At 34.3% G+C, this 26,689-nt stretch overlaps 2 protein-coding genes across 5 annotated transcripts; one reads left to right on the top strand and one right to left on the bottom strand.

Moving 5' to 3' along the window:
- Positions 1-68: 68 nt before the first annotated feature.
- Positions 69-5,010, bottom strand: LOC147521968 (small ribosomal subunit protein mL104 (rPPR9)-like). Its single transcript, XM_086566848.1, has 3 exons — positions 4,090-5,010; positions 1,451-3,073; positions 69-556 (listed from the first exon to the last, which is right to left on the bottom strand). The coding sequence occupies exons 1-2, from the start codon at positions 4,965-4,967 to the stop codon at positions 1,477-1,479; spliced, it is 2,475 nt and encodes an 824-aa protein (XP_086422974.1). The 5' UTR covers positions 4,968-5,010; the 3' UTR covers positions 69-556; positions 1,451-1,476.
- Positions 5,011-11,740: 6,730 nt separating this feature from the next.
- On the top strand, positions 11,741-17,564 carry LOC147521967 (N6-adenosine-methyltransferase non-catalytic subunit MTB-like). 4 transcript variants are annotated; one of them, XR_015194806.1, is made up of 5 exons: positions 11,741-11,975; positions 13,650-13,733; positions 16,037-16,127; positions 16,592-16,743; positions 17,009-17,564. XR_015194806.1 is itself a non-coding variant. In XM_086559482.1 (5 exons), exons 1-4 carry the CDS (start codon positions 11,970-11,972, stop codon positions 16,700-16,702), a joined length of 306 nt encoding a protein of 101 aa, XP_086415608.1. In that variant the 5' UTR covers positions 11,741-11,969; the 3' UTR covers positions 16,703-16,743; positions 17,009-17,564. The 4 variants fall into 4 exon arrangements, 1 of the variants encoding a protein (XP_086415608.1); XM_086559482.1 differs by having other exon boundaries at positions 16,023-16,127; XR_015194803.1 differs by lacking the exon at positions 13,650-13,733 and having other exon boundaries at positions 16,023-16,127.
- Positions 17,565-26,689: the final 9,125 nt, after the last annotated feature.

The raw sequence follows: 26,689 nt of genomic DNA, 5'->3' as shown, positions 1-26,689 counted from the left end.
ATAGAATTATGAGCTTTAGCCTTTGGGAAACAGATAGAAATGTTTGCTTCAGCACAGAAATTGTGAAGTTCAGCAAAGCCAGAGATATATTGTGATAAAGCGTAGACGCTTTAAAATCATCGTCCTATTAGAAACAGTACTATGAACCTAAAAAAAATATGCCACAAAAAGATAGAAGTCTAAAGTCTGGACTTCACCTTATACCAAATGACGCACTGATGTTACAAAAGGTGGCAAAACCACTGAATAAAAACAATGAGACCAAAACGCAAACCAGTAAATATCCAACAAGGTGCTAACAGCATTACCATTTGTGTTTAAGTCACTTGAAACATTCTTTATTTTTCACAATCACGCTCTTACACCATTCACTAAGGCTTCTTTGCTGAGGCAACGCTTCTTAAGATGTTACCACTTCCTCAGCGATGTCGTCCTTCTAGGTTCCCATCTCTCCTTAGCCTCAAACTTATAAGCCGAACTTCATTCCAAGGTAGATGTCAAGGTTTCAGGATCTGTCCAACCGCAAGGTGCAGGGTCAACACACTTGAGAACCATCCTACAAAATAAACCAAAGAATTAGAAGGGAAGCAGAACAAATAAAAGGGATTTTCTTTCACCATTTCAATTAGATAAAAAAACCAAAGGAGGCAGAAAAGTAGATTCACTAACAAACCCAGAGGAGGCAGAAAAGCATAAACTAAAGGAACGCTTGAAAGGATGCCAGGGGAAAAATAATTTTACAAATCATTGGATTGGGATTTAGAAAAGCAAACACAACTCAAAAAGGCAATTCAACTTTGAGGGGTTATGTTCATATAAAATTAGGATAGCAAGATGGAGATTTCATCGAGCATAAGATAAAAAAGTTATAGTCCTATGGAGAATTGTAAAATATGTTATATGTGACTATAGAATTCAAATCAACAACATAATTTTGTGAAGTTCACCAAAGGCAGACATTATCGAGGGAGAAAAGTGGGAATTTTCAACACATCATTCCAGTGCATGCAACTAAGAATTTAACTGAACCCCCATAATGAATAATAAGGTTCCGAAAAGAGAATGTGCAATATCTCAAATGATTCGACTATTCTATTCCGTTCACACATAATATCATTAAGTGTAATTGCTGGCTGTTGTAAATTGACAATTGAGAAATATTTCACTGTTACTGAAACTTCACTTTTGATGATACTAGCCTATAAGCATAATATTGTTATCTAAATTGTTTAGAGCGAGCCTGGTAACTAAAATTGCTGCTCCAGATGCTAAAATTACTTAAGGTCAGTCTTACTTTTGAATGTTAATGGAAGACAAAAAAGAAAATCAAATTTAAAACAAAACCATAAACTCTAAAATGCCAAAGGAAAGACTACAATAACAACAAGAGAAACCAAGTAAGTGGAAAACAACACTGTATGACCATACACACTTCCTTGAAGCTCCTTACCTCACAGAGTCCAAAGGTAGTTATGATCAAAAAGCTCTCCGCATCATTTTCGTTGGCTTCTTTACAAAACTCAGCCGAAGCTTTTTGAGAGTTTTCCTCTTCCTTGCCATTTTCTCTGGCAATGTCTCCCTCTTAGGTTTCTCACTCTTCTTAGTTTTAGGTTTCTTAGCAAACCTAGGATCCACTTTATAGACAATTGGTTGCACAGGTAATTCTTTCTTCATAGCTTCTCTAAAAAGAGTATTAGCTCGTTCCCCCCGACCATGAGCACCTAATTTACCTATCAAAAGGTCATACGTTGGGACCCCAGGTTTACAACCATCAGACTTCATCTTCTTAAAGATCTCCATAGCGTGATCAATTCGTTCAATGCCACACAATATCTTCAAAAACCCATAATACGCCTTCTTATCAATAGCATCCCCAAACCCCGCAGACTTCATTCGATCAATCATTTCATCACCTTCCCCAACTCTCGCAGCTTGAAAAAGACTCCTTATCATTACAAGATAAGTTGTCGAATCAGGAGCACAGCCCCATTCCCCCATTCTCTCAAACAAATTCAACGCCTCCTCAGTCTTCCGAATCTTACAAAAATTATTAATAAGCACATTAAAAGTCTCTGTATTGCGAGGTATCCCCGCAACATCCATTTCGATAAGAATCTTCTCAGCCTCCCCTTGCAACCGAAACGGATCCTTTTTCCTACAAAGCTTACAAACACAATCTAAAATCGAGTTATAAGCCAATGTACCTAACTCGAACCCTCCCCTATACATTTCCCCAGCTAACCTTTTCGCCTCGTCTAACTTCCCATCCACACACCATCCCCTAACAAGTATATCACAAGTAACTTCATCAGGAAAAAACTCGTTAGCAAGACTTTTTACCATTTTCTCAGCATGACTAGCAAACCCATGATCACAAAGAGCAGTAACAACCAACTTAAGCGAATCACGATCACGAACAAACCCATACTCTTTTTCCATTCTCTCGAAAAACGCAACTGTTTGACTATCTCTACCAGCTCTAACTAGTCTATCAATACAAGACGCTAACGTTTTCGGGCCGGTAATACCTTTGCCACTAACAAGTACATCATGAATCACCTTAAAATCTTTTCTCCTACCAAAGTAATCAACAATGTATGAGAAGGTCTCGTCGTCGTGTTTAAAGCCGGGTCGGGTTGAAACCCATTGATGAAAATCAAGAACAGAACGACCCGCTTCGGAACTTTGGTTTAAAACTTGGAGATAAAGAGATGGAGTTAGTTGAATGTATGAGAAATGAAGATCTAAACGTTGGGGCAGTGGAAGAGAGTCTTCATTTGTGTGTTTGAGGAGTTCTTGGGTGATTTCTTGGGAAATGTTTTCAGTGGTTGGAAGGTGTTTGTTGTTATGCTCAAATGAAGGTGGTGTGGATGTAGACAAGGTTTTAGGATAGAGAAATAATAGGTTTGAGAAATGGGAGGAAATGGGTTTTGAGGAATGTGCTAGAAGTGATGATGAAAGATTTTGGGATTTGATTGAAGGAGTGGAGATTGTACAAAGGAGAAACCTTCGAAGATGAGAAGCTCTCCACATTTTATTTTTTATTTTTATTTTAGGTTTCACTGTCAAGTGGATTTAAGACCTAAACTAATAAGCTCGGGTTTATAATTTGGTCCAACTCTGTTCAACTTAGCCCAATCCAAAGTTTTGCTTCCAATAACATTCTACAGTTTTGATTGGTGGTGTTACTGCCCAAAAGAAATATGATGTTTGTGGACAAATCTGTCCACATATTCGGACTCTATTATTCGACAAAATATGAGGTACAAAAATCACTATTTAGCGGAAATCTATTTTACAATTTCATGATGTGAGAAATCATATATTTTTGATAAATTGAGAAAATATGTTTTCAACGTGGGTCATACATTGCAAACCTCTATATTATTCTCCAATTACGTAGAAAACATGCATTGACTTTGTGGAATCAGAAAATTGGCGTCCTTAGTACCGTAGATGGATCACCATATCATATTTTGTTCCATGGCAGTGAGCTTCTTTTCTAATTCATCAATAAATATATTTTTGCTCACAAAAAATAAATTATATATATTTTTATCCATATACATTTGTAGTTTGCTATTGGTAAGTTCTAGTACTATTTTTTGTTTCAAAAATTGATGGTGTTTAACCCTGGCTCCGCCCCTGCTAGAAAACCAAAACAAGTAGTCGATCTCCTGCAGTACTCCTACTGTAAATTGATGATGATGATTAAGTGTGCAACGATGAATAATTGATGGTGATTAATGTAAGAAGAGACAAAATCTTAAAAAGGACATACTCCGGCCATCTCTTATGTAATCTTTTTACAAACTTCAACAAAGATGATGAAAATATATAATGCACTTCACAGCGGTGAGGAACACCAAAACCTGACATGCATGCTGCATGCTGCATGCATGAGACAACTCTAATGCCCATTACAAACAATCTAACATCGTATGTACGATGATACAATCTTACCAGCATGAATATTATCTAAAAAAAAAATCTTACCACCATGAAGAATAAGATAGTCACATCAACTACATACGGCCGGAATTTAAAATATCATAGAGCTACTCGTGGTAGCTATATGGAGTTATGGACTAGTAAGGCAGGACTGGGTTAACTGGGTTCGGCAGATTCGCATGACGTTCATCTTGATCAAAGTTGGTCTCGGAGCGCACATAAACGTACACCGATACGAACAAAATAAGTGAGAAGAACACGTAGGGAATGAACTTCAACTCAGGTGGGAGAAGAACCCAGATGTATATAACAAATACACACACCAAAGCAATAAATGAAATTACAGAAAGATATTCACTAATTCGGCGGTGCATTTCATGGAGAGAGAGGCAGATGCCTATAACAGAAGCAGTGAATACAATAGCATCCAGTATGATGAATGTATTATACAGCCTTGTATTCAGGCAAATTTTTTTGGCAGGAATGTAACTGTTTCCATCAGCCGCACCTAAAATCGCAAGTAGTACAGCAATTGACATTCCTAGAAGAAGCTGGTGTGCTGCAAATGGGTTTTTTACCATCAACTTCATATTATTAGGAAGAAAAGAAGAAAAAGAGTATTGTCTTGATGGATGGTTTAATGCCGTAGTTGAGCTCATTGACTGGTTTTCGCTTAGAAGCGTTAACGTGCTTGTTTGAGTAACTGGAATTGGAGCAACTGGATTTAGGAATTCGGGGGTGGACGTGGAAGCAAAGTTTGAGGGGGTAAATGAGTTGCGCAAATGTGTGTTTGGAATATTTGAGGTGGCGGCTATGGATGGACCCATCAATGTCTGTGTCGTCGTAACAGGACTCGTCACTAGATTGGTAGTCGGGGTTACTGATGACTGCGTAAGAGCACATTCCATCACTGCGATGGACTCGTCAGCCTGAGTAACAGGAATAGGAGACGGTGGGGTTGGACGGTAGGATCTGAGCAAGTAATCCACTGATCCTGAACAGACACCCTTAATCATTTCATTCCATCTGTTCAAAGAAATCAAGGGTGGTATATATATATATAATATAATAGATTAATAGCTGTTCTCAAGGAGGGGAAATGAAAGGGGTGAGTTCTAAGTTGTGAAGATGCAAGCTGAATGCTCGATCGTTTTAATTTATAACCTACGAGTCTACGACAACAGTCAAAACGAACGACCGTCACAAGACATTTGCTAAACTTTGAACCAAGCTGGATGCAAACTTATCTTGTAACACGTCCATGAGCCATGAATAATATATGAACCTGTCTTAATCGTTGGTGGTGGCCCATGAAAGATATATAGTTTCCGCTTTGTGCAAAGAAAAGTAAGACCGACGATACGTATATGAGTATATCTTTGTTTTTTATAAGTTAAGAGTCATCTGGAAGCTCTAAAAAGTGAATCCCACTGCCACCATAAACTCTTCACACTGATACTCCCCGATTTCAAACCCAATACTCACGTACATCTTAATCGTTGGTGTAGGTGGAACTGAAAATCTGAAACAATTCACACAGGGGGACTAGGACATCTGGGTGGACCTGAAACAAATCATTCCAACGCATTAACTACCATTTCTATGAGCGTTGAATTAAGCATGTATTAAGAAAGGCCCGGGTATTGGCACTCCCATAAATTGGACTAAGCACTCTTTTGACCAATTCAACGGTATTAGCACTCCTTCATTAAATATACAAAAAACACTAACGGCAAGCATCTATCGCGAGATTGCACAATCCACGGCATCGGATTGCCGCGAGATCCCATATCCCACGGAAGGTGGCTGCCGTGAGGGGGTTTTTTTTTTAATAACCACCATAAAAAAAAGTTAGTTGCCGCGAGATGATTTTGTTTACTAAAATAGAGTTTTTGCTTGTGTTAATTATCAAAATTCTTCTTCATTAATTTGATCACAAAATTTTCTTATAGCATATGAAAATATTTACCGCGAGATAGCAAATTTATAGCTCGACTGTATATTTTTTTTGTCATGGTTTTGATGTTGTTCTTGGAGTATATAAAAAAAACTTTAAAAAAGAAAATGAGGTATCCATATGTCGTGTGTGTTCAATACGCAAAATTTGAAGTGAAAAAAAAAAACAAAAAACAAAAAAAAAATGCCGCAGCAACTGCGCGCCGTGGGATATGCGATCTCGCAGAACCCGATGTCGTGGATTGTGCGATCTCGCGGCAACTGACTGTCGTAGAACTATGGACATGTGGAGTGTAAAAGAACATATAAAGAATAACCATTATTATTTTACTTTTTGTCAAAAGAGTGCTAGTCCCATTTATCGGGGTGCCAATACCGCGCCCCTTAAGAAATTTCTTGGCAATTTGATAGAAAAAGCTAAATATGTATAGTGTTAAGAAAGGGGTTAGCTATCTTGACAGCCCCAATTGACAGCTTATCTTGCCAGCTTGTCACGTCCGTTCAATCCCATCTAATCCAATTGCCAGATCACGCACCCAAACAACTAAAGAATAGAACGGGGGCAAACTAGTTATTAAACTTCCTTGATCAATAAACCCAAAAAAAAACGCACAAATCTCTCCCTTTCTCGCTGTCTCTCTCCTCTCCAACAGTGAATATGACGAAGTGGCTTCCTCCCCCTCAACAACGAAAACGAAATTCACTACCACTACAGAGAAATGACCAGAGAGACCCACCACCACTCAAGAACGAGAAACCCACCACCACTACAGAGAGAACCACCACCACTACAGATCGAGAAACTCATCACCACTACAAAGAAACCCACCACCACGTTTGATTAACTCAAAAGATGTAAGTTTTTTTTTTTTTTTCTATTATGTAGTGTTTGAGATGAATGTTGAGTTCTAAATTGGATAAATTGATGTTTTTGTTATGATAACAGTGGATAAAATTGGATAAATTTGACACTAATTTATCTTGTAAAGCGTTGAATATAATCTAACTACTTTAAATAGAATATCTCGGTGAACAGTGGATCTTTCTAGTTATATTCCTATATGGGTTTAATTATTACAATTAAGGTCAAAAGGGTATTATGTAATATTATAGGTGAGGGAGGGGTAAAACCGTCAATTTATACAGTGAAATTCACATGTTTCTCTCTCATTTTAGTACATTGCCTTCAGTTTTTAAAAAAACTACGAGATTGCTACTGACCAAAAATTGGATTTTTGTGGTTGCCCGGCCCAAACTAGCTGACCGCCCACATTTGATTTAGCACCTTGCCATCAGTTTTGTAAACAACTAAACCAATACCCAAAATATCGTCAATATATCTGATATATCGCCGATATATATTATTTTTTTTGATACACCGATATGGATATATTCGATATATCTCAACCGAATATTGAATCTTTTTTTTTCCGATATATATTGCAATTTCCGATATAATGATATATATCGACCGATATATACGATATAAATTGTTGACTTTGACCGATATTGTTGATTTTGACCAAATATTATTGATTTTAATCGATATATTGACGATATCTTCTATCTAATAAAACACAATGGTGTGGGGCCCGCAGAACCTCCATCCAGTGGTTACCATTGTTTTTTCTAAGTTGTGACATGGCACTTTCAAATTCATCTAGGTGGTGTGCTGCATTTCTAAGCTAATAGCGGTTCCACGATATCTCTTCTTCTCTAATTTAGGGTAAAAAAAAGAAATAATCATTTCCTTCCAACATCTGCCCTAACCGCCGCCATCACTCCCACCCATTTTCTCATCTTGTCGAGAACCCGCGGTATACGCCTCAGTTTCGAGAACTCGCGGTATACGCCTCAATTTCGAGAACTCGCGACTGAAGACCTTTCCACAACAACCACAACCCCAGGTGAGTAACGAAGACCTTTCTTTTTTATTTGCTTTTTTTTGCACCCCCAATTATTTTCCCAATTGTTATCGTGGTCCTTATCATTGGATATTGAAAACATTCATATATTCGAATCGGCTAGGTCCATAAGTGGATTATTTTAATACTTTAAAATCAACTAAGTATAACTTAATAGAACTTCTCAGTAATGTTTTTCCGTTTTGGAATAGCTGATGTGGGTTCACCCTTTCATACATTCTATGATGTTATGTCTTCAGTACTGTTGAAACATGGACAAAAGCTTCAAGCAACACCTGCTAGAACTTCTCAATAATGATATTCCGTTTTGGAAAAGCTGGTGTGGGTTGACCCTTTCATATTTTCTTTGGTAATATTTGATATTCATTTTTTTCCCTTTGGGATGAACATACGCCCTTGCCTACAAGCGACACTAATCTTAGTAATTGCATTCAAGGGAATGTGATATGCATTATTTGAATTTTTTGGTATTCACCTATGCCAAATAGTAGTAGTCGAGTATCTCTAGAGTAGTAGTCAAGTATCTCTAGACACAAAAGAAAATAAATTGTCCAAGAGTTATGAAAATAAATGTGAGGACAAGAGGATATGAGGTAGAAGTGTCCAAGAGGTAGCCATGAACCATCTATGTTGTTGGTATCTTTGTGGTATCTTTTGATGCCTTTAATCAAAGATTCTTTGTCATCCGTCTATATTGAACCCCTCGACTTTTAGTTGTGCAAATGTTAAGTCTATATTGAACCCTCCGAGTATGTTGTTTCCTAACCACCTTAACAATGGAATAAATTTTTGGAGTTCCCACAGTGTTTTTGTGGTGTCCATGTCTAATAGTGATTGTAAGCGTCAAACTTCTTTCACGCCAATTAAGCAAAGATTTAACAAATCGTCGGCGTCGAGGTAGCCATTGTTATATTCATTCTTTGCTATAATAATACCTTTTGTTGTGACGGTTGACATATTATATATTCTAATCATGTACATTTTTTTTTTTTGTGCAGGTATGATGAAAAAATAAAACAACACAAGTGAAGCAATACTAACAAACAAAGGCATCAACAACTACACTAAACCCAATGGAACCACCAACACTATCATTATCATCGCGAGGGTGTTCCCGCTGCGAATCAGTCTTTTGCTAGAAGATATAAGTATGTCCGGCCACTTATTTTAACTCAACCTTGGTATTGGAGGTACTACTTTTATTTTACTTTCCTTTGTTATTTTTAGCCCTTGTTTCTTGGATCTTGTTTATTATTATTAAATGATTTGTATTGGAGGGCTTAGTTGGTTTTTAATGGTCAGTTGTCTTCACTTCTTTTGTAGTTGGTGGTGTTATGGGTGTCTACATTACAATTACGAGTTTCATCTTACTTGTTAAAATCACTGACATTTACTCAATTAGTAGGCCTTTTCTTAAAAACGACTTTTTTTTGTGTGGGAAATTGGCAATTTAATGACAATTTTGCAAAACTATATTTCTGGCTTTCCAAATATTTTTGAGCAGAATGTCGTAAAGTTTTTATGCATTTGTGATGCTGCTTTCTGCACGAGGGAAAACTATACTGCTATGGTTGAACCATATCGCCCAATCAATATTTCCCCTAGAACGTCGTAACATGTTCATGCATTTGTGATGAGTTATGTCTGCCTTGTACACAAGTTAAAGCTATATTGCCATGGCTATACCAGATATGTCGATGATGAGGTGGAGGTAAGAGGGCTATAAGTGATGTAAACGACCTTTGTGTATTATTCTTATAGGTCTGCCTTTTGAGTCGTATAGCTATGGTCAAGGTCCGATTGTGAATTGGCTTCGACTTGGATGTCTAGAAACTTTGAGGAGTTGTGTATGTTAGCAGGAATGATTTTTGGTCGTAAGGAGAATGAGGTCTTGGACCTTCTCAGGCTACCGGGACCATTACAAAAAGACAAAACTTCATTGTAACCATGTACACACTTAATATGGTTTGCCGCATATATACGATCCAGATGAACACACTTAATATGGTTCGTGTCCGTGTCCATCTTAAGGAAACACTTACGTCATGCATGCAAGGTTTAACAATTGATGGCAAAATAAATGTTTTTTTTTTTTTTTATGTTGAGAAGTCTTTGCTTAGTTTATGTCAAAGCAACTTCCAATTCTTTTCTTCTGTGGAATCTTCTATGAAGAACCCCCCACTTTTGGTGTTATAACCGTGCTTTTTGCCCGCAGATTGATGATTACATTTGTTTGTATGTGAAGTACAAGAACTTGATGTAGAATCAATTTTTATGGGAAGTGGGAAGTGTTTTGACCGGTGGCAATGTTGATATCTTTTCCCGTGATGCAACTGATTTGAAATTCTGTCCAGACCCTGAACATGGATATATACTCCGAGGAAGACTGGAAATGCCTATGCTTTGGTCTGCAGAGAAGTTTGAATCACCACTGTTTTTTTTCCAAACATTTCATGTTATTTCAGCTCTTCTTGAGATTTGAGAAGATTTATTGACCCATAGTAAAACACAAATTTTTGGTTATATGAGTATTGTTATATAGATTAATCCCCATGACCAGAAATTTTTATTTATGTTTGACATCTCGAAAGTATGTTTTGTTTCCTAACCACCTTAACAACGGAATACATTTTTGGAGTTCCCACATAGTGTTTTGTGGTGTCCATGTCCAATAGTGATTGTAAGCGTCAAACTTCTTTCACGCCAATTAAACAAGGCGAGCAGATGCAACGAACGTTGAGATAGCGCCGTAAACGCCTCGCGGGCCGTAGGCACGGGCATACCCTAGTTTTTTATATAATCAACGATATTTATGATATATCGAAATACAAAACAAAATTTTGACTGTCAACAAAAAAATAAATATCTCTAATATTTTCGATATATCCGATATATATCGGTTTTTAAGTACATCGAAATATGCACTGAATTCGATATTTTGGGCCTTGCTACGAACATTCATACAAGAGAACAGTCACAACACTTGAACCATAGTACAAAATATCGCGATATATCACGATAAATATCAAAATTTTAGAGATGGGTATATAAAAATCGCGATATTAGTTTGGATAAATACCAGTATAAGTATCGACAATATTTGTGGATATATCGTGATATTTCGATGATATAAAAAGTTTTTGTTTTAATCACGATATTTTCGAATATAATTGGTGGTGGTGGTGGTGGTGGCAAAGGAAAGAAACTTGGGAGGAGTATGTCCATCGAGCACATGGAGTTGCTGATCATACGGAATATTGGACATTTGAACAAATATCAAACCTTAAGATTGAGGTACTGTTTCGACCCCCACCTACGTGGCAAACGTTCATTAGTAGGGGTCTCTACTTTATTCGTTTAATCAACAGGGCTAAAGCCCAATTCGCAATACCATGAATCGATGTACATGCCTATTAACTCATGTGTTTAAGGCTGAACCTTAGCCACATGGCTTGCCACTAATGTACGTTAATTTATATCCAGATTCGTTTCTTATCAAAAGAGATAATTATCAGTTGAGAGTTATATTATATCACAATGACTCAAGCTACAAGAATACTTGAGCTATAAGGACTCTCTACTCTACCTATATAAATACCAAACTATTTTTTTATTCAGAACTACGTTCTTGAGACTTGATCCCACCGATAATTTGTGTACGTAGGCAACCGAAAGGTACAGTCTCATCATTCTCCCGATCACCATCACTTTTCTAACTACTTTTCTACGTTCTTCGTCTCTTTCGTCACCACTTAGTGTTTTGATCATATTTGGTCCAACTCTCTTACGCTTGTGTGTCCTGTACAGATAAAACCATTGTCAAATTCCAGTCAAGAACATGAAGGGCCACATGTCATAAACAAACACATAACAAACTCTTTAATCACTTTACCGAACAGTGATGATCATTGCACTCTCTTGGGTGTATTCTCACCTTTTTTAAGCTTTAGATGAAAGTCCCATACTAGATCAATTAATTAAACGCCAAGAATCCAATATACGTTTTTCGAGTATGATATATTTAGGAATTCTCCTTATCCGAAGGACAAAACCAAAAAAAAATCAAACAAGTACCTGAACTTCGTTTCCTTCGATTTCATCAACGCGACAACGTTTTAGAAGGATATGCCATGAGTGATGCAGGTATCTTACATCACGTACTTTCATCACTTGCTTTGAATAATGCTTTAACATTTCTTCTCGCGGTTGAAATTGCTAAATCTGGAAGTAATTATGCTGCTTGATTCTTTCATTGGTACTTCCGTACTTCATACTTTGGGAATTTAAGCTTTGACACTAGCAAATTTCAACCCTCACATGTGGCTTTACAGTATGGTTCCAAAGGATGAGTACTAGTTCCATACAATAGCAGTGAATCTATATACTCCAACGCATAGCAATATCTCTAGACCCAGACTGCTATACCCTTTATCCTAGATTCAATCAATTCTTTTTAACGCTATACGACATAGTATGTGGAAAAGACTTGAAGATTTTCCTCTTGGCAATTGTTTTCCTATAGACGTTGTCAGTAATTGGATGCTACTTCACCACGATGAATCTTCTATATCGCATACTGCCTTGCCAAGCCATATCTCACTCTTGTATATCTTTCTCTGCTTAGTTTTTTTTTTTTTTTTTTTTTTTTTCCTTTCGTCTACTGTTTTGTATATAAAGCTTAGCCAGCACTTATATAATATTTCTTCGATCTGGTTTTACATTGATGGTTGGATTATTATTTAATCCAAACTCTTATCTAATCCGAATTTTTATCTAATCCGAAATTGGCATCCAGTTTTAGCCACTAAAGTCTTCACCTTCGAATCTAATTCGTATTTACTCCTTTTCTTCCTATTATTACTAAAATGCCCCTATATTTAATTTTAACTGTCTAATCCTAATATCGTGATTCTGTTGGCATGCGTCGTCGAAATCAATTTTTGTATTATTTCGTAATGCGTTCGGTACAGTTTCGCCCATCAATTTCTTTTGCAATTTTTTCTGTGCATTTTCAGCCATTTTTTTATTTAATTACATTGCGCCCCGTATACGTTAGTTTGATATTATTTCGTTCCCGATAATTCACGAATTTTTTCCAACTGTCCATTTTCCTATCATTTACATTCACACGACACTTTGTTATACATTCCATTTCACTCTTTTCTTATTCTATTTTTACTTATTTTTTTTTTCTCTTCTTTGCCATATGAACTTTGTTCAGATGCCAAAGAGGAGTGTGTTTTCGACCCCAACCTACGTGGCAAACGCGTTCATTAGTAGGGTCTCTACTTTATTCGTTTGACCGGCGGGGCTAAAGCCCAATTCCCAATACCATGAATCGATGTGACAGCCCATTAACTCATGTGTTTAATTTGAACCTTAGCCACATGACTTGCCACTAATGTACGTTAATTTATGTCCAGATTCGTTTTTTATCAAAAGAGATAATTATCAGTTGAGAGTTATATTCTATCACAATGACTCAAGCTACAAGAATACTTGAGCTACAAGGACTCTCTACTCTACCTATATAAATACCAAACTATTTTTTATTTAGAACTACGTTCTTGAGACTTGATCCCACCGATAATTTGGGTACGTAGGCAACCGAAAGGTACAGTCTCATCAATCTTCCGATCACCATCATTTTTCTAACTACTTTTCTACGTTCTTCGTCTGTTTCGTCACCACTTAGTGTTTTGATCATATTTGGTCAAAACATGTACATTTTTTGCCTATTTCCACTGCTATTCTATGTGGTCTAAGTGTCACCTTCATGCGTTTGTGCAGTCTAACCTTTTCTTCGGGTGTCCTCAGGCAAATCCAGACACACCGTCTTTTATATTCCTATGGGTTGGTGATGGTGTGGGTCTTGAGCAGGGCCGGCAGTGCCTAAGAAAGGTAAGTATTGTTTGGGTATATACACATATATCATCACACGTGTAAAACACATTTCCGTAACTGAATTTTTGAGTTTGATATTCTCGTATTCATTTCACTAGTCATTAAGTCAAACATTCAAATCAAGAACTCTTAATTAGCAATTTTCAACATATCCTCCGTCCTCTTTAATCGTTAGTGACTCAGTGTCAACATTTTTTTTTCACTTGGACTATTTAGACATATAGAGAAATATTTCTTTTTATGTTTTGCGAGTGTTTTTATCTCGAAATCTCTAGCCCTCTCATTGTATTATTTCGGTAAAGACCATCAGGTTTTATAGTATTACTGTTGGAGTTTCAGTAACTGGGTTTTAGCTTTTTAAGTTTGATATATTTTCTCATACTCGTTTTACAAAGTCCTTATATCAAATAAGGAGCTCTTAGTCTATGAAGCAACGACACTCCTCTAGGGGCAACCGGCAATGTATCTGACATCGGCACTCCCCGACACGCCTCCAACACGTGTCCGATACTCGATTTGGAGTGTCAGATTTAATAATTAATTTTTAGAATTTTAGACACTCTGTGGACATGCTGGGGACACTTCTACAGTTTATTTTTATTTTTTAAAAAGTGATTAAAATACTTAAAAGAATACATGACTTGGTAGGGGTTTTTGAAATAAGAAAAATGAGGCACAATCAGGGGCGGATCTAGGATTTTAGATAAGAGGGGGCTGCCATAGAGTTAACCTTTAAAGATTTTTTTAAGAACCAATAAGCTAGCATTGATAAACAAAAGAATTATCACTTTTATTACCTTACTCAAAATGGACAAAATAGTGTTTTCACTATAGACCTAGACAAATATAATAAAAAAATGTGCAAGAATAACATAGCACATTAGCATCATACTAGTAAAATTTTGACCTGCGTGGATTCTTATCAAATACATCTATTATTGGATACAAATCAACTTCTCGCTCAAACCAAACCCGAGGCCTGAGCTAACACCAAGTCCAGAGATTGGTACTTTCTTTTTCATTAGAAACCAACTATCTTTGTTTAATGATAATACAAGGAGTACATATGCCTCTAGGCTCTAGCATATAAATATACAAAAGGAGGACTACGCCAACAAACAGATGAAAAAAAGGGTAGGAAATTCAGGTCGAGAAATGGACAGGTTGAGTTTTTGCTGTATGATTGTTCCTGCATGAATTACTCGCAACTAGACTGGCAGAGGTCGCTAAAGAATCTGCACGTGCATCATGATAACCTTTCGTGCAATCTTTTCAAGAATCAGTGAGATCCCATAGAGCAGTTAGTGATTGTTTGAAACAGAAGCTGAGAATCTGTTTTATTTCCACCTTCCTCGCATCCAACTGTAAGACCAACATACCTGGAAATTCAGCTATAATATTTGCATCTTGAAAGATCAGTATGGCAGCCGCCATAATAAATTCCCCATTCTCATTCCTAAGCTTACATCCAGCTCCAGCATAACTAAAATTTCCAATTGAGGCTCCATTTGTATTCAGTTTAGTCCATTCTGCACATGGTGGATACCAGTTCGCATAGTACTATCACCTATGGGCTAGTGTGCATAGTATTATTTTTTTTTTGGAGGAAGTTTGGGGGGGCTGTAGCCCCGGTCAGCCAACCTTTAGATCCGCCCCTGGGCACAATGCATGACTGCACTTGATGATTGCCAATTCCTTTTTTATATATATTTGTTATGAATCTTCTATAATTGTTATTTCTTTCGTTGGCATTAGCTTGTATTTTTGGACATGTCCAAAACTAGAGTTCATATTTTGATTTAAATTTGTCCATGACGTATCCGTGTCCTATCTTTTTGAATGATGTCGTGTCGTGTGTCAGTGTCCGTGCTTCATAGCTCTTAGTTAGCCCATTTTTAACATCACAATATGGGTTCTCTTTAGAATTTTAATCATTCATGTCAATGATTCTTCTCTTGGAATATTTTGCTGTTTTCTTTTGTACCTCTTGTGGAATGTCTTATCACAATTGCCCTCTGGCCGCTCTTCTCTTTTTGCATTATACTGCAAAGTGCCATCAGGTTTCACAACAACATTGCTGTTGGAGTTTCTTGATGGAAACAATGAACTCTCTTTAATTCTTATTATAATTCTAACTGAAAATGATTCAGATTTGATGGAGTCACCCACCATCATTCTTGGATTGGAATGATTCCTGTGACCAAATTGGATATTATTTATTAGATACTTGGATAGTACTTCTGTACTCTGTAATTCTGTATATAAATTGTAATGTTGTTTATGCAGTGGGGATTCCAGAGGTGTGAGGATATATGTTGGGTGAAGACGAACAAATCAAATGCAGCTCCTGGTCTGCGGCATGATTCTCACACTTTGTTTCAGCATTCAAAGGTTGGTTATATCTTCTCTTATGGTTTTTGACATTTGTCATTATTGGCTTCCACACATAGAAGTGCCGTTATCACTCTTCAAGACAACTCATTTATTACTTTTCGAAAGTCTCTTATCTGTAATGTAGGAAGATTGTGGGCATAAACGGAACAGTACGTCGTAGCACGGATGGTCACATTATCCATGCAAACATTGACACAGATATTATAATCGCAGAATAACCTCCTTACGGTGTGTATATGTCATACTTTACTAGAGTATGACAACAAGTTTTGATGATTTCACTCATTGTCATGGCCCAGTGCATGTTTTTGTATACATGAATAGTAAAGCATGGATATCGGATTAACTATTCCTGCTTCATTTCAAGTTATATATTTTATATTTCACTCCATTGTGTATCAATATTCTGCTTATATTGCTGCTGAGCATGGTGCTGAATTTTGTAACCAATTGAATGGCAGGTTCAAGTAAAAAACCAGAATATATGTATAGGATTATTGAGCATTTCTCCCTTGGGCGCAGGAGACTTGAGTTGTTTGGTGAAGATCATAACATTCGGTCTGGTTGGCTGACTGTAGGAAAATGATTATCTTCTTCAAACTTTAATGCAGAGGTAAAGTATCTAACGAACCCACCTTTCTTTCCTCTGAAGAGCATGACACAAGATCAATTGTATGTTTAATCCTAGGGAGTCAAAATCTGATTTGCTAAATCTTTTTGGTTGTACTTGTATCTTGTGTCTGACTTGGAAAGGGGGCATGACACAAGATCAATTGCATGTTAATCCTAAGGAGTCAAAATCTGATTTGCTAAATCGTTTTGGTTATACTTGTATCTTGTGTCTAACTTGAAAAGGGTTTTCCCTAAAAAAAATGCAGGGTTATATCAGGAACTTTTGTGACAAGGATGGGAAAGTTTGGCAAGGAGGAGGAGGATGGAATCCACCACCCGAAGCACCTCATCTAGTGCTGACAACACCTGATATAGAGGGCCTCCGACCTAAGTCTCCAATTCAGAAGAATCAGCAACAGCCGCAGTCATCGTCCCTCTCCCAGACAACAGTCACTTCAGTCAACAAGAGACCTGCAACAACCTCTCCACAGAATCGCACTATTCTGAGCCTGAACCAAGAAGGTTCCAGCTCAAACGCTTCAATGCCGGTCCAGTGGATATCACCAATGGTTGGCATTAAAGCACCAGATACAGTGAACGTGGTCCGAGATGACAAGTCGTTTGATGGTTATGGATATGAGCCGTCTGGCGGACAAGCAATTGGAGACCAACTAAATTTTGTATCTCAAGGAGCCAATAATTTGTTGTAATTTAAATTATAGTATAGCACCCAAATGGTGTGCTATTGAGGTCTGTAACTCTTTTTTCCTGATAAATGAATAGGAAGAAAGCCCTATGTATCCATTATTAATTTTGTGCGTCTATGCTATTTTGCTTTTTGTTGGTGATCATTGTCCTCAAGGATAAGAAAAACCAAAAGAATCACAGGGGAGGCTAGTGAATCTCCTGCGTAGCTCTACTCTCTCCTCGGGGAGAAAATATGTTAACTTTGTCATTTTAAGGCGTTATTTCCCAAGTCCTTGACCGTCATTTCATTTTGTGAGTCCAGAATGTTACCAGAGTAGTAATTTGTTGTATCTCATGTACTACAATTTCATTTTGTGTAATTTTCATTTATTTTATTTAATGTATTTTGTTATGAAAGTGGATATTTAATGTGTTTGTTGAATATCTCGGAAGTGGACATATATATATAAATAAAATACATTAAATATCCACTTTCATAACAAAATACATTAAATAAAATAAATGAAAGTTACAATTCTCCAAGATATTCATAACCTTAAAATCAAAATAATACAATTCTCATTGATTCAACATTTCCAAGATATGTATATATATATATAAAGTGGAGTATATATATACATATCTTGGAAATGTTGAATCAATGAGAATTGTATTATTTTGATTTTCAAAGTTATATTGATTTACGTGTTTTAAATGTCGAAAATACAGAGGAGATTCTGCCGGATTTTATAAAATAAAAATGATGATTTATCATTAATTTTAATTAATTAAAATTGAACGTAGTCCTATTAACGCTTTGTAATATTTCTTTAATCCTGAGGCGTTACAACCAGTGTAGTAATTTGTATGACTTTTTAAATATTTGAAATTTCGAATATGACTTTATAACGACATATAATCATCCTAAATATGTACAAAGAAAATATTAAAAGTATGACCACATTCAAAGAAACCTAGAAAGTAGGCCCGTGCATACGCACCGGCTCTTTTGCAAACATGTTCAACAATCATAATTATATACATATAGAAATTTTCTAACAAATCATGATTCCCGTTTTAGTCGCTAACCTATTGTAGTTTCATAACAAATCGTTTTAATTAAGTTTTAAAAACCCGTTTTAATTTTATAACAAATTGTTTTAATTAAGTTTTATAAATCCATTTTTTAATCCCGTTTTAATAGTTGACTTAATTTAGAAATATAATTTCCGTTTTAATAGGAAAATGATTTTTGTTTTAATTAGATATGCTATATTTTTTCTTTTCAATAGGAAAGGAATTCCCGTTTTAATAGGAAAAAGATTTCCGTTTTAATTAGAAGTGTTAGAATTTCTTTTTTCTAATAGAGGAGGAATTTCTGTTTTAATAGGAAATTGATTCCCGTTTTAATTAGAAGTGTCTAATAAATAGGAAAGGAATTCCCGTTTTAATAGGAGATGATAACGTGGAATTTTAATAGAGCTCGAAAAATAGCCTTTGTGGGAGCTTTAATATTAAGACTAAAAAGTAAACCCGTGCATATGCACCGGCATTTTTAAAAACTTGCTCAACAATCATAACTATACATATAGAAATTTGGGTTGGTTAGACTTACCCCCATTACTAGTTGCAATTAGTGTTACCCCCTCCCCCCCCCCATTTTCAAAAATATTAGTGATACCCATTTGAGTGATCCAACGGTCAGATTTCTTCATCTGAAAAAAAAAATTCATCTCGTAACCGTTGGATCTTGCAATTGGGGTATCGAGGTAAGTCTAATTAACCCTAGAAATTTTCTAATTGACTAATTCGTTATTCATGTTTTCGTTGCTAATCCGTTTTAATTTTATAACAAATTGTTTTAATCAAATTTTAAAAATCCGTTTTAATTTTTCAACAAATTATTTTAATTAAATTTTAAAAACCCATTTTTTAATTGGGAGAGAAATCCAATTTTAATTTAGAAGTGTGATTCCCGTTTTAATTAGAAGTGCTAGAATTTCTCTTTTCAATAGGAGAGGATTTTCCATTTTAATAGAAATTGATGAGGTGGAATTTTAAGAGAGCTAAAAAAATACTCCTTGTGGGAGCCTTAATTTCCTAACAAATTGTTTTTATCAAATCTTAAAAATCCATTTTAATTTCTCAACAAATTATTTTAATTAAGTTTTAAAAACCCATTTTTTAATTTGGAGAGGGATCCTGTTTTAATAGTTGATTTAATTTAAAAGTGTGATTCCATTTTAATAGGATAATGATTATTGTTTTAATCAGAAGTGCTATAATTTCTCTTTTCTAATAGAGGAGGAATTACCGTTTTAATAGGAATTGATGATGTAGAATTTTAATAGAGCTAAAAAAAATACTCCTTGTGGGAGCTTTAATTTCCTAACAAATTGTTTTAATCAAGTTTTAAAAATCCATTTTAATATCTCAACAAATTATTTTAATTAAGTTTTAAAAATCTATTTTTTAATTGGGAGAGGGATCCCGTTTTAATAGTTGATTTAATTTAAAAGTGTGATTCCGTTTTAATAGGAGAAAGAGTATTGTTTTAATCATAAATGCTAAAATTTATCTTTTCTAATAGAGGAGGAATTCCCGTTTTAATAGGAAAATGATCCCCGTTTTAATTAGAAGTATCTAAATTTTATTTTTTCAATACGAAAAAAATTCTCGTTTTAATAGGAGATGATGATGTGGAATTTTAATAGAGCTTGAAAAATACCTCTTGTGAGAGCTTTAATATTAAGACTAGTTTTCGAACCCGTCTTACGAACGGGTGCCGTTATATTAAATTATTCTAAAAAATATTAGTAACTATTTATAGCTATGAGATATGGAAATTATATTAATCACTTGTTCAAAATTTCTTGCATCACTCTCTATCAAAAGAAAGCACCAAACCTTGGTAAAACTCATCGATTTATTTTTGTTGTTATGTTTAATAATAGAAGTTTGATTGAAATTTTGTGAGAATGCCCAATGTGGCGAAGATGATATTGAAGCTACTTAAATAGCAAGACATTCCCAATCATAATAAAATAATTATAATAAACACTACTTAAAATGCAAAACTATACTTGTTGAGATATTATATTCTCCCTATATATAATACAACTATGTTTCGAGGTTAGTTTAATGTATTTGCATCAAGTTTCTGATTTTACGTTAATTATTCTTTGAGGCTAGTTCAATGTAGTTGGATCAAGTTTCCGATTTCCCATTAATTATTCTTTGAGGTTAATTCAATGTAGTTGTATCAAGTTTCTGATTTTCCGTTAATTATTATTTGAGGTTAGTTCAGTGCAGTTGCACCAAGTTTACGATTTTCCATTAATTATTCATTAAGGTTAATTCAGTGTAGTTCCATCTAGCTTTAAATGTTTCGTTAATTACTCTTTGAGATTAGTTAATTGCATTTGCATTAAGGTTCCAATTTCCCGTTAATTACTCTTTGAGGTTAGTTTAATACATCTGCATCCAGTTTCTGATTTTCCGTTAATTATTTTTTAAAGTTAGTTCGCATCTAGCTTCAAATTTCCGGTTATTTATGCTTTGAGGGTAGTTCGATGTAGTTACATCTGGTTTCCGATTTCTAGTTAGCTATTCTTTGAGGTTATTTCAATGCATTTGCATCCAGTTTCTGATTTTCCGTTAAATATTCATCAAGGATATTGCATCCAATTTCTAATTTCCCGGCCTGTTAGTTAATATATTATTTTAGTTTAATACAGTTGTATCCAATTTTCGATTTTCCATTAATTATTCTTTGAGGTTAGTTCAATGCAGTTACATCCAATTTTCGATTTCCTGTTAATTGTTATTTGAGGTTAGTTGTTTAATGCATTTGCAGCAAGTTTTCGATTTCCCATTAATTTTTTTTAGGTTTGTTCAATGCAGTTGCATCAAATTTATGATATCCCGTTAATTATTCATTGAGGTTAGTTTAGTGCATTTCCATCCATTTTTTTGATGTTTCTATATTCGTTAATTAGTTTTTAAATTAGTTCATTGCATTTGCATCCAGCTTCCGATTTCTCATTAATAACTCTTTGAGGTTAATTCAAGACATCTGCATCTAGTTTATGATTTCTGATTATTTATGCTTTTAGGTTAGTTCGATGCAATTTCATCCGGTTTCTGATTTCCCATTAACTATTTTTTGAGATTATTTCAATGCATTTGCATATAGTTTCTGATTTCCCGTCAATTATTCTATGAGGTTAGTTCAATGCAGTTGCATTTGGTTTTTTATTTCCTATTAATTATATTTTGAGGTTAGTTCAATGCATTTCCATCCAGTTTCTGATTCACCGTTAATTATTATTTGAGGTTTGTTTGATGCATTTTTGCATACCATTTCCGATTTCCCGTTAAATATTTTTCAAGAATTTGCATCCAATTTCTAATTTCTCATTAGTTATTCTCTGACGTTAGTTTAATGCAGTTGCATCCAATTTCCGATTTCTAATTAATTACTTTTTGAGTTTAGTTTATTGCATTTGCATAAAGTTTCTGATTTTCCATTAATTACTTTTTGAGCTTAGTTCAATATATTTGAATCTAGTTTTCGATTTCCTTTTGATTATCTAATGTGGTGTGTAATACCAACTTTCTACCTATCTATTTGTAGTGTCCTTGCAAACATGACATAAAAATAAGTCATGTTTGATATACTATATAGGATCATCAAAGATTATTCAGTTCCCAATTTCCCGTTAATTATTCTTTAAACTATATACCTGACTCACTATGTGGGATCTTCAAAGATTATCTACGAACGGGTCCTGTTATATTAATTATTCTAAAAAATATATGCATAACAATTATATACAAATATTATATTGGTCACTCATCCAAATTTCTTATAACATGAAAACCCCACGTACGTCTCTATTAAAAAATAACTCGCCATTGATAAAACCCTTCAACTTCATTTGTTGTTTAATAATAGAAGTTTGATTGAAACTTTGTGAGATTGTCTAATAAGACGAAGTTCATATTGAAGCTACTTGAATAGCAAGGTGTCCCCAATTATTAACGAAAAAAGATAAGATAAACACCGTTTTAAATGCAAAACTATACTTATCGAGACATTCCCACAATATATAACACAACTATATTTTGAGGTTAGTTCAATGCATTTGCATCCAGTTTCTAATTTTCTGTTATTTATTTTTTAAGGTTAATTCAATGCAGTTGCATCCAGTTTTCGATTTCTTGTTAATTATTCTTTGCAATCAGTTTAATGCATTTGCATCTAATTTTTAATTTCCTGCTAATTATTCTTCAAGCTCAGTTCAATGCATTTGCATCCAGTTTTCGATTTCCCGTTAATCATTTTATGAGATTAGTTTAATACATTTGCATCCAGTTTCTGATTTCTCGTTTATTATTCGATAAGGTTGCATTTGCATCTAGTTTCTGATTTCCCATTAATTATTGTTTGAAGTTAGTTCAATGAATTTGCATCCATTTTCCGATTTTTCGTTAATTATTTCTTGGGGTTAGTTCAGTGTATTTGCATCCAATTTTCGATTTCCCGTTAATTATTTTTAAAGATTAGTTTCACGCATTTGCATCATGTTTCCAATTTATAGTTTTTTTTTAGGTTAGTTCAATACAGTTGCATCAAGTTTCCGATTTCCCGTTAATTTAATCTTTGAGGGTTAGTTCAATGCATTTGCATCCAATTTCTTATTTACCGACAATTATTTTTTGGTGTTAGTTTGATGTATTTGCATCCAAGTTTTGATTTTCCGTTAATTATTCTTTGAGGTTAGTTTAATGCTTGCATATGCATCCAATTTCCGATTTCCCGTTAAATATTATTTGAAGTTAGTTCGATGTATTTGCATCTAGTTTTCTGTTTCTCGTCAATTGATCTTTGACATTAGTTTTCAGATATATATATTTTAAAATATTTGTCATTATTGGGGGGGTTTTTTTTTTCATTTGTTATTATATATTTTGTGATGTTATTTTTTGTATAATTTAATTTTCCATATGTAATTTGTTTTGGTTTGATTTGGTTTGGTATATAATTTATTTAAGTCCAACGTCCACTTTAACTAAATCAATAGTTATATGATTTATTTAAACCAACGTCTGTTTTAACTGAATCCGATTATTCCGCTAAAATTAGAAATTATAAAATTCATAAATTTAATTAAAATATGTCGTAATTATTGTGGCTTATGGTTTTTGAAATCCTTAACTATGACTCACCTCAAATTGATCCAACTTTATTTGTTAGGGCCATATATATAATCCATATAATACAATTTTATTGTTTTGGGTATACACTATTACTTATTTTGTGATTAGTTTACTTTTTTTTTTCCTTTTTTCCCAGTCATATATGTGGTTAACAAATGTATAAAGTAAATGTTCAAGCAACTCAATTCATTTTTTTCTTTGTTCTTTCATAGCTTCATTATCATTTTCTAGAAAGAAACTTTGTTATGTTAAACTTCACCTGAGATTAGTGTGGAAACTATTCCTTTTGGTGTAAGGCTTTTAGGAAAATCATTTTTGGTTGAAAATAATGTTTTTTGCAATTTAATATTTTTTTTTCGTAATTAGCTATATTGTTTAGAAAAAGTTGGTGACTCTGTGAAACTCTAGATGGGATTGTTTTTTTTTTTTATTTATATCCTACTTTTTCATAATTAGTAATAGAGTTTAGAAAAAACTGTAGTCTCTGTGAGTGCTCCAAAAAATAGAATGATTGGTGAAGGTATAATTATAATATATATCTAAGGATTTTGAATTCTTTTTTTTTCGTAATTAGTATTAGAATTTACAAAAAGTCGGAGACTCTGTTAAGCCTTAAAAAATAGAGCCAAGAGGGTATAGCTATAATATATATCTAAGGATATAGATAGATATAGATGATTTGTGGATATTTTTTGCAATATTGGTCAATATGTCACGATATATCGCGATATATCTACGATATTTATAGTTTGCAATACCCACACACAGTCAAGTGATATTTTACGATATTTGTTAATATATCTCGATATATCTACGATATTTGCAAATGCCCCAGTGTAATATATCCACACAGGGATATATCCACGATAGATATCCATAAATCAGAGATCAATATTTTGTCATATCCTAATATTTTGTACTATGTTTGAACATTCATTCAAGAGAACAGTGACTAACACTTAAACTGTCTTAATCGTTGGTGGATATGTGGGCCCATGAATGATATATAGTTTCCCATCACATGTACGTGCAAAGCGAAGTAAGATCGACATTACGTATATCTTTTTTTTTTATAAGTTAACGAATTAAGATCGACATTACGTATATATCTTTTTTTTTATAAGTTAAGAGAGTTGTTCACACCAAGTCATCAGGACTCCCGATTCCTAGTGCACCATAAAGTCTTCACGACTCCCGATTTCAAACCAATATTGATACTCACGTACATCTTAGTCGTGGGTCTAGGTGGAACTGAAAATCTGAAACAATTCACACATGCAACGAGGGGCACGTAGGGCGCGTGCATCTTAGTCGTTGGTCTAGGTGGAACTGAACATATAAAACAATTCGGCCTAAAACAAATCATTCCAACGCAATAACTACCATTTCTATGAGCGTTGAATTAAACATGTATTAAGAAATTTCTTGACAATTTGATAGAAAAAGCTAAATATGTATGGCGTTAAGAAATTATGCTTATTTATTTTTTTGATAGTGAAATCATGCTTACATTTTGGAGTTTGGGACTTTGGGTGGCTTCATTTTTTTTTCCGTTAAACCAGGGCGGTTTCCAAGGTAATTATCAGCCACACACGTCTCATTTTTTCCATAAAAATAGGGTAGTTACACATCGCACAAAATCCTCAAAATCCTCAATTTTACTAGTTCATCCCTCAGTCATAACTAGAAAGGAAATAAAAAGAAAACGGAAAAAAAAAAACAAAAAATATGAATTAAAATAGGGTGATCTTGGACACACCCATAAAAATATTCCCGTACCCCATGACTAACTAAGTTTTTGCCATACCCCAATAACCGCTTCAATCCATTTAATATCTCCCAAATTAATTTGTCGTATTTCCAATAGGGGTAAAGAAAGAAAAAAAACAAAAAAACTTATTCTAAAAGGAAACAACAAATAAAAAAATGTGAAAGTAATACTCTAGAGGGGCGACCTTGAAGAATCTTTTGTGTTCTGATTGTTCTTGCTTAAAGATCAAGACTATAATAGAACTTCTAATAAAGGTAAAAGAATACCCAAAAAACAAATTGTCTTTTTCTTTTTCTAGAAATTGCTTCAATTTCGATTTTTTTTATTGCAGTTACTTCTTCTTTATAATTGTAGAAGGGTTAAAGGAGTTTAGTAGAAATATATCCAATTGGAAATTTCTCAAGCGAAAAATTAGAAAGAAAAAAAATGCATTAATGGCTGATAAGTGAAGGAGGGTTTGTGTTTGATAGAAAGATAAACACTTATTTGGATATACTTAATAAAAGAAAAGATAATTTAGGAATCTAAATGTGTCTTAAATAATTTTATTTATTTATTTTAAAGTTGGGGTACGGGAGTATTTTTATGGGTGTGTCCAAGATCACCCTTAAAATATGAAAAACACGATGGATGCATTAAGAACAAACTAACAAGAAGATGATATTATTGTTATTAACACGTTTTTGCGGGAAGAAAATGAAGAAGAAATACACACGCTTGTTGGTTTATTTCACTTTACATTTTTTTTTATTCTTTTTATTTCCTTTATGAGGGGCAAACTAGTAAAATTGGAAATTTTGAAGATTTTGTGACGGTTGTAACTTCCCTTTTTTTGTGGAAAAGATGAGACGTGTATGACTCAAAATTCCTTTGGAGCGCTTTGAGGAACCAACGCTGGGAGCAAAACATCACTCGTTTCATTCTATTGCCCCATTAACGACATTAATGGATTGGGTCCCAGTTTGTTTTTGTTTGTTTGTTTGTTTGTTTGTTTGTTTTTTTTTTTTTTTTGGATTCATATACGATGGATTGATGGAGGACAAAAACGTAATTCAAATAATAAAACAATGGCAAAAAAGGGAATAAAATTAATGATGTGATGAAAATTATTGTTACACCCTCGGTTTTCTTTAAAGAAGTAAGATACTAACTTTGATAATTTTGCTTCTTTAAAATTTCCATGCAAGACAACACTTCTCTACTATATGATAGCCGGGTCTTTAATTAGGAGACATATTTCTCAACCGAACAATGTATTTCTAATCTA

This window comes from Coptis chinensis, chromosome 1 (genome assembly GCF_015680905.1).
Source record: "Coptis chinensis isolate HL-2020 chromosome 1, ASM1568090v1, whole genome shotgun sequence".
NCBI lineage: Eukaryota > Viridiplantae > Streptophyta > Magnoliopsida > Ranunculales > Ranunculaceae > Coptis > Coptis chinensis.
The sequence above is the reverse complement of the archived record's forward strand: the minus strand, read 5'-3'. Positions and strand labels throughout refer to the sequence as shown.